At 43.6% G+C, this 17,724-nt stretch overlaps 1 protein-coding gene across 1 annotated transcript; it reads left to right on the top strand.

Moving 5' to 3' along the window:
* The first annotated feature begins 601 nt into the window (after nucleotides 1–601).
* On the top strand, nucleotides 602–4,701 carry LOC129134748 (ubiquitin carboxyl-terminal hydrolase 16-like). Its single transcript, XM_054654408.2, has 5 exons — nucleotides 602–1,031; nucleotides 1,278–1,372; nucleotides 2,561–2,647; nucleotides 2,904–3,057; nucleotides 4,175–4,701. The coding sequence occupies exons 1-5, from the start codon at nucleotides 665–667 to the stop codon at nucleotides 4,297–4,299; spliced, it is 828 nt and encodes a 275-aa protein (XP_054510383.2). The 5' UTR covers nucleotides 602–664; the 3' UTR covers nucleotides 4,300–4,701.
* Nucleotides 4,702–17,724: the final 13,023 nt, after the last annotated feature.

The following is a 17,724-nucleotide window of genomic DNA, read 5'->3' as shown; positions in this document are numbered from 1 at the left end:
CACCTCCTTGGAGAAAAGTGGAAAAAAACTGTTTATTAAACAATAAAACCTAAACAATATTAAACAATAAAACCCCTTGCTACTCCAAAAGAGATGACAAACTGAGAAAGTCCCCTCCCCAGGTTGCAGTTCAGCTCACTCAGTCTCTTATCTGTCCCTCTGGTGCTGGAAATGTAGCCGGCCAGGCCTGGCCTGGTGGGTCACAGGTGTGAGCTGCCGGTGCTCCCCTGGGTGTTCAGTCCACAGCAGGTTTGAACAGGCCCAAAGAAAAAGGAAAAAACCCCACAGTCCAGGGAATTTCTTTGCCTGAGCTAGCTAAACTAACTAAAAGCAAAGGAGAGCTCTGTCCTGCTGTCTGCCCATCTGCAGACAACACAGTCCAGGAGCAGGAATGTGGAGGGGTGAGTGCAGTGTCTGAAAACAAACTGTGCACTTCTTCTCTGCCCCCTTCACTCTCTGGAACAAGTCTTAAAGGTGCAAAACTTATTCTTATTATTCTTATTATTATAATTAATATTTATTCAGCAAATTATTATTCAGCATAAACAGAACAAGACGATTGGGGATAAAAGCATCATATAGTTAACCTAGTACAAGCAGGCCTGAAAATGGAGGAAAGCCAGAACAAGAGTGGGAAGAAAATGAGTCACTCGTGGATCTCTCTATGGAAGGCTTAGATTCTCCTATGAAGTTTGTCAATGGCCTTGACAACCTGTCTTTGAAAGAGGAGGATGATGACAATGAAGATGAGGAAGAGCTTGCTACAGACTTTTCAAAACTCCACTTGGGTGCCAGTGACACAAGTGACACAAATACCGTGGATGGCCTTCAGCCTGTTCCCAACAAGACATGCAAAGATGACCCCGAAGTGGCATTTTGTACGCTGGCAAACAGGGAAGAGCTAAACCCTGAGGAAGATTCAGTCCATCATTGTTTGTATCAATTTACCTGTAATGAAACACTTACCGAGACCAATAAACTACTGTGTGATGTGTGTACACAAAGGCATTGTGGACCAAAGAACAACTTAAGTATGACAGACTTTTTAAAAGAAAACTTTAAACGTATCCCTGTCTGCTTCTTGAGTGGGTAAAGGGTGGGGGGATTATCCCTTGTACAACTTTGTCTACTTTCATTCATTGTATTAAAGGGGAATGCTCAGCTTCTCAGGTCTTGTAATAGATGACATTGTAAATAGTAAAAATAAATTCCTGCTGTAACCTTTGTTTTGATATAAATCACTTGTTTTAATCTTTGGTGATTTTTATTTTCTGCAGGTGAAAAGAAGTGTGTTTATACTAATGCCAAAAAGCAGATGCTCATCTCTCTAGCTCCTCCAATTTTAACCCTTCACTTAAAGAGGTTTCAGCAGGTAAGTAGCAGGCTGATACATGTATATAGCCTCAAGTTAATATGTATATACATGTACATATGCGTGTAGTATTAGCTTAATTTGAAAATATGCTGACATTACTTTTATTTTCTAGAAAACTAGTTTGGGGTTTTTTTTCCCAAAGTTTGGAAGGCATTCGTATGCAGCATTGTGTTTTGTGGTCTTTGAGGCACTAACGTGTGTTTCCCTGAAAGAATATTCCCTTAATTAACTGGAAAAGACTGTTTTGGGAGTGTATTCACAACATATTCCCTCATTATTCTTACTGCTTACTGTGTTAAGCAGAATCTTAGCATTAATGGTTTCCTACTATTACAGCTGCTCATGGGCTCATATATTTCAGTAGGTATAGGTAAATAGGATCCCTTACTAGTAACAAATAAGTATCAAGTTGGCAGAAGTGGAAAAGAGAGGATTCTGAGCCTTGCGGAGCAGAAGGATGAAAGGAAAGTAACTTCAGTTTTATTTACAGACACTGAAGTCACATACCTGTTTATTGCCGAGTTGTAGAAAAATTTTTGACTCAGGGCTTTAGCTTTTCAAGAGAGAAGGAGGAAAGGAAAGGAAAGGGAGACAGTACCTCTAAATTTAAAGCTGTTTGGTGTTTTTGGTCAATATACTTGAAAAATAAGGGAGGCAACTTTAATTAGATGAAAACCAATTTCATGTAGAAAATGGAAATGTGTAGCCTGATCCAAGAGACTGTAATATGAAGAAAATAACATTTATCATCATCTCCCTTTTGTTTTTCCAGTTTGATGCTGGACAATTGTTTGATTAAGGTGGGAGCAATTTGCGTCAGTTCGGGTGTTCTAAGATCAGATCCTCAGGCATGTGACAGTATCTGAGAAGCCAGAGTTGGCCTCATAGTTACTGAAGTCCATTAGAGCTGATTCTTTTTCCACTTCTGCAACTATTACATTAATGTATGAATGAGCTGAAGAGCCATCTTAACTTGTGCTCCAGTGCAGCGTGTGGGGGCAAGGAAATAATGCTGGAATACTGGACATCAGAGAAAAAAAAAAAATTGCTTTTACTCAGTTTTGTGTAATGTAAAACTAATTTGTGTTGTTGAAACTTTAACCTGAAACATTTAGTAACTAAGTGTGGTTTTGGTATGCTCCATTTTAACATGATGGGGTTTTCCCTCTACTTTGGTTGTTTAAGGCTGGATTTAATCTGCAGAAGGTTAACAGGCATATCAAGTTCCCAGAAGTGATAGACTTGGCTCCTTTCTGTACAGCTAAATGTAAAGTAAGTGGGAAAACAATCAGATTCTCCTTTCCCATGTTCTAATGTGCTTTCACAACAAAGCTGCATAGCAAAATCTTTGTACAATGCTTCTCAAGCCTGTTACTTTGTGTGATAACTTGCATTTCACTGCTCATAACTGTAGTGCTTGCATGAATCTCTAATGATCAGTTTCCATTTCATCAGCAAAAAAATCAAAGAGCTTATATTCTTCAAAACCCAGCACTTGGCTGACATAGCTAAACTTGTGGTTTTCTAGAATGTGGCTGACGGGAATACAAAGGTCTTGTACTCTCTCTATGGAGTTGTCGAACACAGCGGAACAATGAGGTCTGGGCACTACACTGCCTATGTTAAAATGAGAGCTATGAACAACCACCTCTCTGATCTTGTTCTTCGAGGACAATCTCATGGTAAATCATTGGAAATATTTTACAAATTATTTCTTACAAAATCACAAAATGGTTTGGGTTGGAAGGGGTCTTAAAGATCATGTAGTTCCAGCCTCCTGCCACGGCTGCTAAGTTCTCTGAGAAAGGCAATGAAGCTAGTGAAATGATATAAGGAGTGGCTGAGGGAGCTGGGAGGGCTCAGCCTGGAGAAAAGGAGGCTCATTAGAAGCTTTATTAGCTTCTAATCTGGCCTTATTGTCAAGCAGTTCAAGATAGCTCAGGAGACTAGTCCTCAGCCAAGCTAGCTCGAGGCTGATTGCCGTGGGCCAACCCCCATAGCAAGCTTGGTGATTAACAACTCTATAGTGACCACAAGCTCTCTTAGGATTTTAGCTCTTGCTTGCTAGGTCGGTTGCCCTTAGCTGAGGCTGCAGCAGCCGGCGAGAGAGGAGAAGGGAGCGTCCTGGGGTTCCACAGCGATGGTTTTACTGAGGGAACCTGCGAAGGGTCAGTGACAGCTCTTCTTCTGTCAAATGGGCTAAAGTATGCCCTTTTTATAGGGTTAGGGGGAATCCAAACTTAACCAATAGTAAGTGTTAGGTATAGTGGCCTCTCGGGTTACAGAGAGAGACAGGAATTTATGTTGCTGTCTCAGCATTCCTATTGTTCGATTCTCCATGGAGCTTTACCTAAGTCCATGGGGTTTACTACAGGGGAGATCTTATCACTCTCCAGAACTGCCTGAAAGGAGGGCGAAGTAAGGTGGACGTCCTGCTCTGTTCCCAGGCAGCCAGTGACAGGATGAGAGGAAATGGCCTCAAGCTCTGCCAGGGGAGGTTCAGGTTGGACATTAGGAAGAAAAGAGGACAAAATAGTGTTAAGCATTGGAAGGGGCTGCCCAAGGATGTGGCAACATCCCCACCCCTGGAGGTGTTCAGTGGACAACCGGATATAGCATTCAGTGCTCTGGTCCTTTTAACAAGGCAATGATCAGTCACAGGTTGGAATCCATCTTGGAGGTCTTTTCCAACTCAATAATTCTATGATTGTAGTCTATGATTCTTACTGAAGAACAGTAATAGAACTGATTGCTTCAATCTTTTTAATAACTTTTACTCCTAAATTTTTCCTTTCACAGCTTCAGAAACTGAGCCAGTCGAAGGTCAGTGGTTCCACATCAGTGATACCCACGTACAACCTGTCTCTGTGTCCAAAGTGCTGAGCTCCCAAGCCTATCTTCTGTTCTATGAGAGGCTGCTGTAACTCATCAGAAGAGCCTTCTTGTATGTGCAGCCACCTTGTTTGGAGGTCTGAGAAGGCTGACTTGGAAATCATGTTGTTGACATGTTGGAGCTACTGTATAGCAGGAATTCACTTTATGCATTTTAGGCACACTGACAAGCAGCAAACTTACACTTTTTCCAGTGTTTCCACTACTTTTCAATAGAAGTTTTTTCAAAGTTACAAGTTTGGGTTTTTGTTGAGTAATTTGGTTTTGTTTAGTTTACAGACTGCAAAGGGACTGTTATGGCCAGCACTGCCTTTTTGTTGTGGGACTTTTTCTTTGAGAGCAGCTGCTGGACATTTTGAAGTGGTTTGGGATCTTCAAGAGTTAGAGTGCAAGATGGTACATAGATCTTGAGGGAAAGTGCATATCTCCAGGGAGCTGGGTGCGGTTCAGTGGATGTGAGTTACATGTTGAGCAGCTGATGGCCCAGAAAACATTCTAAAAGGAAGAGGCCGTGCTGAAATTGCCTTTTATTTTGAAGCTTATAAACTGTACAGCCAACAATGAAATGATTCCTCTTCCTTCTCTGCTATATGCAGTATCACATTCTGTCAGTGCCCAAAAGCCAGGATCCCCAGCAGAGCTCTTGTCCCCACCCTGCTCCCACACAAAAAGGGCTGGGCTAGAAAAGCACTTGTCTTTTTCCTGGGCACTGTCAATGTTCATCAAAATAACCACACCATGGCGTTGTCGACTCACAAAACAAGGACACACACTGAGCCCAGCTCGAAACCACTCCCAGGACACAGCCAAGTCAGCAATGTCCCTGCTATCAAATCAACTGTGTCAGGACAAAAAGATTTAGCTGATCTTCCCCTTCCAATGTGGGAACCCCTGGGCAGGTGCTGTTAGGGTGACCGCCGTCCCAAGAGCGATCCCCTCCCGGTCCAGACGACCAGCTCCCCCAGCCCACCTTACACTCAGGCCTGGATGGAATAAATGCACGCTCGACCAGAAAATGAAGGAGGGCTCTTGATTCGAGGAATCCAACTGGGCTTTATTACAGGAACAGCAGAGGGTCTAGGGAAGGTAGGTTCCAGGTGAGGTGGAGGGTATAACGGGCTGGAAGGCTCACAACCACAACTGAAGGGTTTCTGGACCCTTCAAGGGTCTCTCAAGAAGCCAGAGAGAGGGTGCTGATCTCTCCCACAGAAGCACAAGGCACCCAGGCACAAGGCACTCAGAGCCCCGGAGCAGGGGAGGCGACCAGGTATATAACTGGGGAAAAGTGGGAGGGGTTGGGACACAAATAAACCAACAGGGTTAGGGGAGAAGGGAAGAGCTGGGATGGGGTGACACAACCACAGCCAATGGGGAGCGGAAAGGGGAGTGGTACTGAACAGAAGCCAATGGGTGAACAGAAGGTACAGAGTCTTCTAGAACAGGGGAGGGAGTACTATTTGAGTGCCAAGGCTAGATTTACATAAAGGAATGGAGAATCTCGGGAAAATGTTTCAGTTTCTCACCCTGAACTAGTAAGGGAGGTTCTTCCCAGGGCATTACCACTTCAGTGCCTGACCCATGACCTCCCACATTCCAAGTGGATACCCTTCTTTGCACCACACTCAAAGGCCAACACCAACTCCTCTGCCCTAAGAAACTTTTTCTCTCTCTTAGAGTCTGGTAACAAACTTGCAAACATTGGCCAAAAACAGAGCTTGCAAAACTGTCAGTGGAGAAAGCTCTTTGCTACCTTCAATTTCAATTGCACCCATCAAACTACAAACACACACCCAGATATAGCCACTTTCCTTCTCAGCTCTAGTTACCATCGTTAGCCTTCAGTCTCAGAGTCAGGATCCAAATGGCACTAGGGACTGCTCACACACTAAAGCTACAAGGGACAAAAACCTGTCCTGCAGAGGCCTGGCCTCTGCATTCCTACTGACAGTTCAACAACTCTAACCCAGAGAATTGCCTATTGGGAAAAGCCTTTCAATTCACTGAGACCACCCAAAGTGCCCATCCAAACTTTGCCAAAGAGAGGAGGAACTAGAAGCCCATCTCAAAAGAAATGGCATCCTCTCCTCCAAAATCCAAAACATCCAGGTGTTTCAGATATCTTTTCATTAAAAATCCTTTCCTTAGGATTTTTTCCTCCTGAGAAGCTGAGAGGCCTCAGGGACAAAATGTAAACAATGATTATCTGCAACTGTGGAATGCAACAAGTGGATCTGTGATTGGTCTCATGTGGATGTTTGGAATTAATGACCAATCACAACCCAGCTGGCTCAGACTCTGTCCGAGCCACAAACCTTTGTTATTCATTCCTTTCTATTCTTAGCTTAGCTAGCCTTCTGAGATGAAACCTTTTCTTCTATTCTTTTAGTATAGTTTTAATGTAATATATACCATACAAAATTAAATCAAGCCTTCTGAAATATGGAGTCAGATCTCCGTCTCTTCGCTCATCCGAAAACCCCTGTGAACACCGTCACATCCAGGGCCTGTACAAAGGTGTCAGAACACTGCTATTGGGCATTACCTGTGAGGGGCACTAGCTAGGCTGTACACCAAGACCCAGCACAGCTCTTTACCTTGTCCAAAAGAAGTGTGCTGGCAGAATTTCAAGAAGGCTGCCTTGAGGAAGTGGAAAACACTTGCCAAATGGATTCTTTCACGAGGGAGACAGCCTTCTAAAGATGGATACAAGCTCCATGATTGTACGAATTGAGTCAATGCTTCCAAACCAAATATGCCAGGATAGAAAGTTGCTGCTGCCCTTAAGCTGCACGATACAGCTTCTTATCTGCACCACCAGCACTGGGACTAAGTTCTTTCTTTCCCGTGAGATAGCATTGCTGTTCTCCTTCAGGAACTCACCAAGCAAAAGTTGCATATCATGTCCCGTACTGACTCTGTCCAACAATAACTCCTACACAGAAGGGGCCGGGACAGAAATATCTTGCTGGACTATACCTCCCCACGGTACCTTATCAGCTTCCCTACCAACATTGCCATCATATCTTTTACTTCCCAAGGAAAGGCACTCCAAGTCGCTTTGCTTTGCCTTGCCTCCAGTACCATACCTAGTTTTCCTAGCCTACCCTACCCTAGCTTTGCTTTCTTGCCTATGTCTGCCTTGCCTAGCCCTACAAATAACTTCCTGGTTTTGCTTTGCTTTGCCTTGCCTACCACTCTTTGCCTCACCTTCCATGCAGGTAAGGCAATGCAAAGCAAGTGTAGGCAATTGTAGGCAAATTAAGGGAGAGGCTGGCAAGGCTGGAGCCATGAGGGGAAAGCAAATGGAGTGGTAGGTGAGAAAAGTCCCAGAAGTTAGAGGCAATGCTGGGCATAGGAAGTAATGGTAACAGGAAGGGCTAGGCAAGGCAAAGTCCTGGAGGAAAATTCTAGGCAGGTCAAATGTGGGGCATAGGCATGCAAGGGAATGCAAAGCAATGGAGGATCAGCAGGGCAGGGCAAGGAAAATGTTGGGTTGCCAAAGCAAGGCAAGTGGCAGGTACATTCAAATATTGCTGGTACACAGAAGTGGCCAGGATAGACCACTCTGTCCAGTCTTGGTCTTGCATGGGCCATCTCTAATCTCCACTAAGACACTTGCATTACCTGCTTTCCTTTGTATACAAAAGAGTTGTCATTCTGGTCCTGAAGCCCAAGGGTGAAACCTGAATTTTGCATCCAAAATTCAAGACATGTAAGGATAGATGTCAGAACAAAGCTGTCAGGACAGATAGGTGTGCTTGCACATGACTTCCTCCGGGCTTCCTCTCACATGCTCCTGAAACACTGGGACCTTGAGAAAAAAAAGCCAGTGAAAGCCTGGAAATTCCTAGGAGAAGCAGGCAGGGCAATGCAAGTTGAAGAAATTCCACAAAAAGAGAGGTGATGGATTACAGGTGGGGGACAGGTAAGCAAGGTCATGCAAGGCAAGGAAGGGGTCCAAGGGCAAGGCAAGGCAAGACAAGTGGTGGCTTTGCCAGGCAGCACAAAGGACAGGGAGGCAAGGCAATAAGGCTCCTAGAAGGAGAAGGAAATGAGAGATTGGAGCTGGACAAGTGGAAAAGAAAAGGAGGGTAGGTGAGCAAGGCACTGGATTGGTAAGAAGGGCAAGGGAAGCACATGCATGGGTCAGGAAGGCAAAGGAGTGGTCAGGAATGACAAGGAAATGCAAGATTGGGTAGGAAAGGCAAGGCAATGTAGGGGAGGGGAAGGCAACACAAGGGGTGTCTTAAGAGGAAATGTCCATGCACGGCAAAGCCAAGAGAAAAGTGGTAGAGAGTTCAAGGTAGGTGAGTTCAAGGATAGGTGAGTTCAAGGATAGGTGAGTGCAGCTGAGAAAGAAAGAAAATGCATAGCTCTCTCTCTCTGTCTGTCTCTCTTGCGTGTGTGTGTGTGTGTGTGTGTGTGTGTGTGAAGTTTGCAGGATGTAAAGCAAAGAAAGCTGTCTCTTGATTGTGGAGTGAATGGAGGTTTTCGAACCTAAGCGGCAAGGTCCAAGCAACCTTTTCATCCTGGCATATCTGTGTGTGTGAGACATAGCCAGAAACTTCTCCATTTAGATTCAGATGGTGCAAATAGCTGAGCAGAAAAGCACATAACATCACAGAAGCAGTTTGTGCAAGAAGGGGATGGACACATGGGATTCCAGCAATATGACAATACACTCAGCTGAGAAGCAAAGTGCAATGCCTCAGTGCATGCTCTGAAAATAAAAGGCTGCAAAGAAAAGGCAAGGAGACAAGTCAGTGAAAGCTTTCTGTCCTGGCATACTGAGCTGTTTGAAGTTGAACCACTGTTCAGTTTCACTAAGGACTGTGTGACGCTGAGAGGATGTGCTTTTCCATGTAGCTGAGAAGGAAAATGAGAATCACCGGTACATCTGGCAGAGTTTGTAGGCTGCGAGGAGAAGGTGACAGCCAGGCCTGGCTTTTGGCTGTGGCGCTTGTTGCAAGGAAGAAGCTTCTGGATGGTTTAAGCTTTTGGGGATCTGCGAAGGTGAAAGACTACGCTGGTACCTCATTAAACGAATGATTGTTGATCGTCTGTCTGAATCTATGACATAAAACAGAAGTGAGGTTTTCCCCCATTCACCCCAGTTTTTTCACCTTTTCATCTAGCAGCCAGAACCTTTTTGAGGATACTGTCAAATGCCCTGCCTTGAAAGCTAGCAGTGTCTCAGTTCACCTGCTAAGAAACATGGAAAACAGCTCAAGTCAATTTCAAAATTGCCCTGAGCAGAGCTGGTGTTTCAGTACCTGAAATTACCATTGCGAATATGCGCAAGAATCACCATTTTATTAGGCAAACATTTGAAATACGGTAGTAGCTTCATCTTCTTGTCATTGCAGTCCTTGGATATTTTGCTATTTACTGAAACAGGAAACAGATCAAACACAAGAAGCTTAAGAATCCAAAGTCACTGGCCATTTTGCAAATAGCACTTGATGAATTCAAGGTACCATTGTAACATACAGAATGGCTCTGTGCAGGAAAATGGAAGTGTCATCCTTCACAGGGCAGAAAACCTTTCTACCACATGAACTCTGGGAGTAATCCATCATGCCTCAGTGTGCTGTGGTCGGAGAGCTACACAATGGGTCTCTGTGCCCATGGCACTCACAGAGCTCAAGGCCCCACAGAAACTCCCTACCTCACAGACATGCAAGTAAAGCTCACTGAAAATGCAGTTCTCCAGACAGCTTACTGAAACCAGCTAGGAGTTCCCAGCATCACGCTGAGACCTCCTGTACACAGATAGCTTTGCTTTTAATGAATCCAGAACAAAGTTGCATTTTCTTAGTCTTTAGCTCTACTAAGGTATTTTAAGTAACAGGGTGAGAAAAACTTTGTTTCAGAAATGATAAATAAAAGAGGGCATAATATACATTTTGCTGCTATCTTCTTTTGCTGCTCCATTTTGCTTGCTTTGCTATCGCTTTCTGTCAAATAAATGCTAGTGAAATACTCATCAAGTCTTGCTGTGAAGACAGACTGCCAGAAAGGTAGAGAAACTTCGAAGCTTTACAAGACCCTTGTAGCATGTGTCTTGGTCAATTGGTATGCAGATCCTTACTTCCAGCAGGACTTTTTTGCACCATTAGCACACATTGAACTGAATCCAGTACAAAAGCAGTGAATATAGGAACTGTTCTCTTTTAGTTTGAATGGTGATAAAATGCCTATCAAATAAAAGCATTTTAGAACAGGAGGAAGATTTTAAATGTTGCTAGCAAATCATAAAAAGATATTTTTTATATTTACAGGTTGGGTTCCTTTCAAAATTTATAAGATTTCCAGACAGAAAACATATCTTAGTAAACTGCAAATCTAAATCACTATCTATCTAGAAAGGCAACATGAAAAAGAGCAAGAGGAAGAAAACCAAAAAGAAAACCAAAGGAAGCCCGCAATAAGGCACAACCTCTCCTCCTTTTCTGCTTATTACAGTACCTCAGAAGTACCTTTGAGTGTCACATTAAGTAGAAAACTTTGCCAAGAACAATTGTGGAAAACTGGAAAACTGTGCTATCCGAACAGAAACATTTGGTTTGCTTTCACTATTAAATCTGCATGCAATGCTAAGGTAAGGGTATGTTTTGTATATTCAAAACCAATTAAAAAATATTTCCAAATTGAAGGGACTACTTTTTATTTGTTTTGAATTACTTGGCTAAATATGGCGCACGTTAAAATACCACAAACATGTCGTTCGTTTTAGAGTTACCAACTGCAAAGGAGGGAAGAATTTTGTGTGCTTAAAAAAGTAAAGTATTGGACAGTGCTTTTGTTACTTGTTCAGAAGGTTAGAATATGTGTAAAAGATGCTATCTGGGGACTTGGAATTCATTAATTATTTGCTATAAGTAGGTCAAATGACATTAGCCTTCAAAAAGAAAAAGTAGTCTTATTCAAGGTTTCACTATTCTGAAGTAGATTAATAACCCTTAAGCTCAATATGGATATGAAGAGGAATATGACATAAAATGTTAAGTAACAGTGTTGATGGCAAAAGTCTTACCTGCTTCACACAAATACAGAAGATAAAATACTGTTTTTACACAAAAATTGCTATTCAGAGCTTTCCTTGAAAAGTTTCAGTGACAATCACGATAGTAAAATTCTGAGTGACAGTAATATTTACTCAATCATGAGTAAAATTCTTAGTGTGAGCTAAGTACCTTAAGCAAAGGGTAGCTCAAGCATAACTCGTATTCGATGCAAAAAAAGGCAATTTGGCCTGCATTTGTCACATCTACTCCATTAAAAAGCTTACTCTGTCTCAGATTCCTTTTCACGGATACCAATTCAAGTTGTGAAACGTCATGAAAATGATGATTTAAGGAATGATATATTAGAAGAATGGAATAATGGTTAATGTTCCTTTCCTTCCAACTGCTTTGTTTTCCCTTTTTAATTTTTTAAGTCCTTCCTGGTATCACCATGGTAGCACTGCAGCAAGTGTTCAGTTCTAAGCTGTCCATATTGCCAGCTTCTGGACTACCTTCAGAAAACTTCCCACCGGTTTCATATAGAAATCACAAGCAGCAGAGATGACTAAGACTGCAAAAATCTTCTCATCTCCTTCTATAGCAGGACAATGTGACCCATTCTTAACTAGACAACTGTCATCAGTCATGAGGGAGTCTCATGTTCAAGAGCTAAGTAATGACAACTGTAAATGATAAAAAGTACATTGAAATTCTCTTTGGACTCCAGAGCAGAGCAATGAAGGAGCTTGAATTCACCTTCTTGGGCAGTTTTAGAATGCACATTAACTTTAGGATGGGAGCTAAGCCATCGTAACCTTTGTTGAGTATGTCTGTGTAGACAGTTTCCATCACTGCAGAAGAAATGTCATTTAACTCACGTTATCATCACTAGTTGCTAAGCTACAGTGACGGCAGAGTATCTGCCACATGTTTTACAGGGTGGGCTTTTATGTGTAAACCCTGAGAACATTTCAGAGAGAAGTAATTTGTGGGGGGGAAACCCCCAACTCTTAACTATTTCAAATAATGGTTACATTTGGAAGTAAAAAAAATCTAAAGCCTTTCATTTCTAGATGTATTACCAGCACAAACTGTACCAGAATTTATCATGCTTTTGATTATGACATCATAATTCTACCGTGGATGCTCTTGCTCTGGAATATTCCTTAAGAAACAAAGCCCTCGATAGAAATAAAAAAAAAATTTAAAAGCCAAAATATTGGGCTGGATGATTTCAAAGGCTATGTACCAAAGGCCAAACACTAGTAATAATAGAAATGAGTGGACTAAAATCAATACAGCATAACATAGTTCAAAGATATCTTATGTCCTAACGTTCCCACAGAAGACTGTAAAAAACCTCTATTTTTGTGTGTTTTCTCCCTTTAGATGTACCTTCTACTTCTTTTCACTGTATGAAAATCTTTATTACAAGATTGGATAACCTCATGCAACATTCTATAAGTAAAGAAAGAGGATCCAGAAAATAAAGGCAAAATTATTAATTGCAGATGGAAAGAGGGAGGTCCACAAACAAAAAAAAAAAAAAAAGAAAAATAATGATTAAACTCCCCACTGTTTTCCGTGAAAGTAAAGGCACAAACAAGAAAGAACAACTGCAAAATTCTCACTAGAAAAACACTTTATCCAGCTCAAGTATCTTGTGGTACATTTCTTGCTGTTTTTTCATGCCAAACATCTTAACCATTGCAGATGTCCCTTTTCTCTTTCTGGAATACAGCTAGGAAGATGGCTGTGTCATTGCAGACAAGTTGCTATTCTCAGAGGTGTCCAGCTGAAAGTCCTGTATAAACTGATTTCCTCTGTCACTTTAATATGGCATGACTTAACCACTTACAGTTTCAGCTCCTAAGTTGCCCAGCCCTACAATTCTTTGCCCCTTGAATGGTTATGCTCCTTGGCAAATGGCAATTGTAAGTACATGAAACTATGCAGAATTTGCACTATGAGATGATACCAAATGAGTCACACTGGCAGATTAACTGTTTAAGCCTTCAGGAAATCAGTGGCCACTGATTTAGATAGGCCATTCAAGTTAATTTACAGGTGCACCTTCCACTCCTTTTTCACCTGTCAGCATCACAGGGTGAATTGTGACCATGGAGTCATGATTATTTGGATTCTATTCTTAGCTTTAGGAGAGAAGTACAGCAGCTCATGTACCTATTACTTATGTGATACTTTGAACACAGATTTGACACATTTAATTCAAGTCAAATAGCAAATAGTAATACTAAAAAGATAGGATTGGCCTCCTCATGATGCTCTTCTTGTTTTACAGCCTGCTCTGATTCTGGTGAAACTTTTTCATTAGCTTCTCTCCAAAAAGGAGAAAGTCTAATTAAATGTCCCTCCCTACTGGTGCAGGTTTACAATTCAGTTTGTTGAGCCTAAAAATGAAACTGGAACTAGCAGAAATTACTGTGTTTTTAAGTGTCTGGTCCATTAAGACAATCTCTGTTAAAAGCCTACATGCTATTGGCTAAGGAATACTCTGTTTCCCCCAAGAGCGGATGCATGCAATTTAATCAAACTTTCTGTAACAAACTCCAGTAACACAAAATCCAGTAATACAAAAAAGCCACAAAAAGCGGGAAGAATTATTGGACCATTTAGGGAAGCAACCTTCGCAACTTCTTTTGGAGTGAGCATAATCTGATAGATGAAGTAACAAACTTGAGGACAGAAATATCCCTGCTAGTGAGAAGTTGTTGACACGGGAACCACCTAAGCTCTGTGACTTTCCCCTTTCCATTCATCGGTCAACCGAAACCAGCTAGGAGTATTGACGGGGTCAAAAATTGACAGGGTCAATTAAAGAAAAATGATAATCTACTCAGAGGTCTATGAAAGGTCCATACACTGAAATGTTTCTGTAAATAAAAGACAGGAGAGTTTCCTCTGACAGATTGAAAGCTGGGCACACAATGCCGCTGTTGTGAAGCTTGGTTCCTAACCTCTTGCCAGCTGCCACACTCTCATCTCCCAGAGGTGCAGAAGCTGGTTATTCGTGCATAGATCATCGTGTCATTTGCGGTGCACTTCATATAGCAGCTTCTGGCAGAAGATGCCCGGGACCGGTGCTTACCTTCTGAGAGTTCCGTATCATCGTCTTTAGCGTCTCCTGCCCACTGCAGCTTACCAAAAAGCTTTTCCACCATGTCTTGAGGGAGAAACTGGGCCAGTCCAGGAAACATCCCTGATCTTGCTGTAGAAGTTGAACAGAGGTCTGTAGAATGTTTAGGAAGAAGCAAAAGAAAGTTGTCCAAAACTACTTCCATTCAAATATTAATTTGAATGAAAGAAGCAGGAGAGTGGTAAGGTACTGTTTTCTCTCAGTTTGAGATTTACAAACAATGCCCCTGTTGTGAAGCTTTGTTCATTGCCTCTTGGAAGCTGCCACTCTCCCGTCTCCCAGAGCCGAAGAAGCGGCTTCTTCGCAGACAGAGCATTGTGCCGGTCGCCATGCATTCCAGAGTGCGGCTTCTGCCGTAAGACACCAGGGAGCAGCCCTTAGCTTTGGAGAGCTCCATAACTCTATCTTCTGTGTCTATTGCCGCCTGCAGTTAGGCGGGAAGCTTTTCCACTCCATCTCGCATGGAGGAACTGTACCAGCACATCAAACGTCCCCCGAACTTGCCCTAGAAGATTTATGAGTTCTTTGCATCTCACAGCCTCAAGGGAAGCCCAAGATTCCACATGGAGGGCTGTGAGAAAATTTTCTGGAAACAGAGGAAAGTTGTCTAAGAAGTCCTTCCATACGAATTCTAGAAGGAAATTGAAGTGACATGCGAGTGGCAAAACACTGTCCTCTAGCACTTTGAAAACTGCGCTCAAAATGCCGCTGTTGTGGGGCTTCTTTCCTTACCTCTTGCAAGCTGCCTCTCTCTCCGTCTTCTGGAGGCGAAAAGCAGCTTCATCACTTCGTCGCAGTGTGCTCTGCAGCACAGCTTCTACCGAAAGACGCCCGGGACTGGAGCTTAGGCTCGGACAGCTCCATATCATGGTATTTAGGGTCTCTTGTCGCCTACATCTTGGCAAAAAGCTGTTCCAACATGTCTCGCAAGGAGAAACTAGGCCAGTACAGGAAACGTCACCCAACCTTGCCCTAGAATTTTCACGGACGTGTGCAGAGTTTTTAGCAAGAAGCAAAAGAAAGTTGTTCAAAAATCCTCCCATTCGAATCATAACGTGAATGAAAGAAGCAGGAGAGTGGGATGGTACTGTTTGGTCTCAGATTGAGATCTGCACCCAATGCTCGTGTTGTGAACCTTAGTTCATTACCTTGCGCAAGCTGCCAATCTCTCCGTCTCCCGAAGGCGAAGAAGCGGCTTCTTCGCGCACAGAGCATTGTGCCGGTCGCCATGCGCTCCAGAGGGCGGTATCTGCTGAATGACACCTGGGATCGGTGCTTATCGTTGGAGGGCTCCGTATCATCGTTTTTAGGGTCTCTTGTTGCCTGCAGCTTTGAAAAAAGCTTTTCCACTAGATCTCGCATGGAGCAACAGGTGCAGTACAGGAAATGACTCAGATCTTGCCTAAGAAGCTGCAGGGGTGCCTGCAGAGTGTTTAGAAAGAAGGAAATGAAGTTGTCCAAATCTAGGTCCATTCCAATGTTAATGTAAATGGAAAAGCCAGGAGAGTGGCAAGGAACCGTTTTCTCTGACTTTGAAAGCCAAGCACACAATGCCCGTGTTGTGTGGCTTTGTTCTCCGCCTTTCGCAAGCTGCCGCTCTCTCCCTCTCTCGAAGGCGAAGAAGCGGCTTCTTCACAGACAGAGCTTTGTACGGGTTGCCAGGCGCTACGGAGGCCGAAAGGCTCCCTGGACTGGCACTCATCCTCGGAGACTTACGTATCATCCTCTTTAGTGTCTCTTGTCAGCTAGATCTTAGCAAAAAGCTTTTCCACTATGTGTTGCAAGGACAAACTGTGCCAGTAGGGAAAAAACATCAAATCTTCCCCTAGATTTTCAACAGAGGTATGCAGAGAGTTTAGCAAGAAGCGAAAGAAAGTTCTTAAAACTCCTTCCATTTGAATATAAATGTGAATGAAAGAATCAGGAGAGTGGAAAGGTACTGTCTTCTCTCAGTTTGAAAGCTGCGTAAAAACTGCTCCGGTTGCGGAGCTTCTTTACTCACCTCTTGCAAGCTGCCGTACTCTCCATCGCCGAGAGGCACAGAAGCGGCTTATCACGCATAAATCACCGAATCGTTCGCGGTGCACTCCGGAGTGCAGCTTCTGCCGAACGACGCCCGGGACGGGCGATTAACTTCTGAGAGCTCTGTATCATCTTCTTTAGCGTCTCTTTTAAACTGCAGCTTAGCAAAAAGATTTTCCACTATATCCCGCAAGTGGAAACTGGGCCAGTACAGGTAAGGTCACCCGATCTTGCCCTAGAATTTTCAACGAGGGTTGAATAGTGTTCCGCAAGAAGGAGAGGAAAAACGTGCAAACTCCTTCCATCATAACATTATCGCCAATGTAAAAGGCAGGAGAGTGTCCTCGGTCGGTTTGAAAGCTGCGCACACATTGCCGCTCTTGTGGGGCTTCGGTCCTCACCTCTCGCAAGCTGCCACGCTCTCCGTCACCCGGAGGCGCAGAAGCGGCTATTCGCGCCTAGATCATCGTGTCGTTCGCGGGACGCTCCGGAGCGCAGCTTCTGGCGGAAGACGCCCGGGACCGGGGCTTAACTGCTGAGAGTCTCCGTATCATCGTCTTCTGCATCTCTTGTCTACTGCAGCTTAGCAAAAAGCTCTTCCGCTCTGTCTCGCAAGGAGAAACTGGGCCAGCCCAGGAAACGTCCCCGATCTTGGTGTAGATGTTGCACGGAGGTGTGCAGAGTGTTTAGCGAGAAGCGAAAGAAAGTCGTTCAAAACTCCTTCCATTTGCATATTTTTGTGAATTGCAGAAGCAGGAGCGTAGTAAGGTACTGTTTTCTCTGCCTTTTAAAGCTGCGCACACAATGCCCGTGTTGTGGGGCTTTGTTCTTCGTCTTTCCGAGCTGCCGCTCTCTCCCTCTCTCGAAGGCGAAGAAGCGGCTTCATCGCGCACTGAGCATGGTGCCTGTCACGGTGCGCTCAGGAGAGCGGCTTCTGCTGAAAGATGCCGGGGACAGGAGCTTAACTTCTGTGAGCTCCGTATCATCGTCTTCTGCATCTCTTGTCTACAGCAGCTTAGCAAAAAGCTCTTCCGCTCTGTCTCGCAAGGAGAAACTTGGCCGGTCCAGGAAACGTCCCCGATCTTGGTGTGGATGTTGCAGCACGGATGGCTGCAGAGTGTGAAGCAAGTAGCACAAGAAAGCTGTCCAAAACTCCTTCCATTCGAATAGCAATGTGAATGAAAGAAGCAGGAGAGTGGAAAAGTACTGTTTTCTCTAACTTTTAAAGCTGCGCACGGAATGACCATATTGTGTGGCTGTGTTCTTGGCCT

Source organism: Agelaius phoeniceus, chromosome 2 (assembly GCF_051311805.1).
Source record: "Agelaius phoeniceus isolate bAgePho1 chromosome 2, bAgePho1.hap1, whole genome shotgun sequence".
Lineage (NCBI taxonomy): Eukaryota > Metazoa > Chordata > Aves > Passeriformes > Icteridae > Agelaius > Agelaius phoeniceus.
The sequence above is the reverse complement of the archived record's forward strand: the minus strand, read 5'-3'. Positions and strand labels throughout refer to the sequence as shown.

Coding starts and splice junctions, on each gene's coding strand:
- LOC129134748 (XM_054654408.2), top strand. CDS start 665: ATGGAAGGCTTAGATTCTCCTATGAAGTTTGTCAATGGCCTTGACAAC. Junction 1,032..1,277: donor TGGACCAAAGAACAACTTAA/GTATGACAGACT, acceptor TATTTTCTGCAG/GTGAAAAGAAGTGTGTTTAT. Junction 1,373..2,560: donor ACTTAAAGAGGTTTCAGCAG/GTAAGTAGCAGG, acceptor TGGTTGTTTAAG/GCTGGATTTAATCTGCAGAA.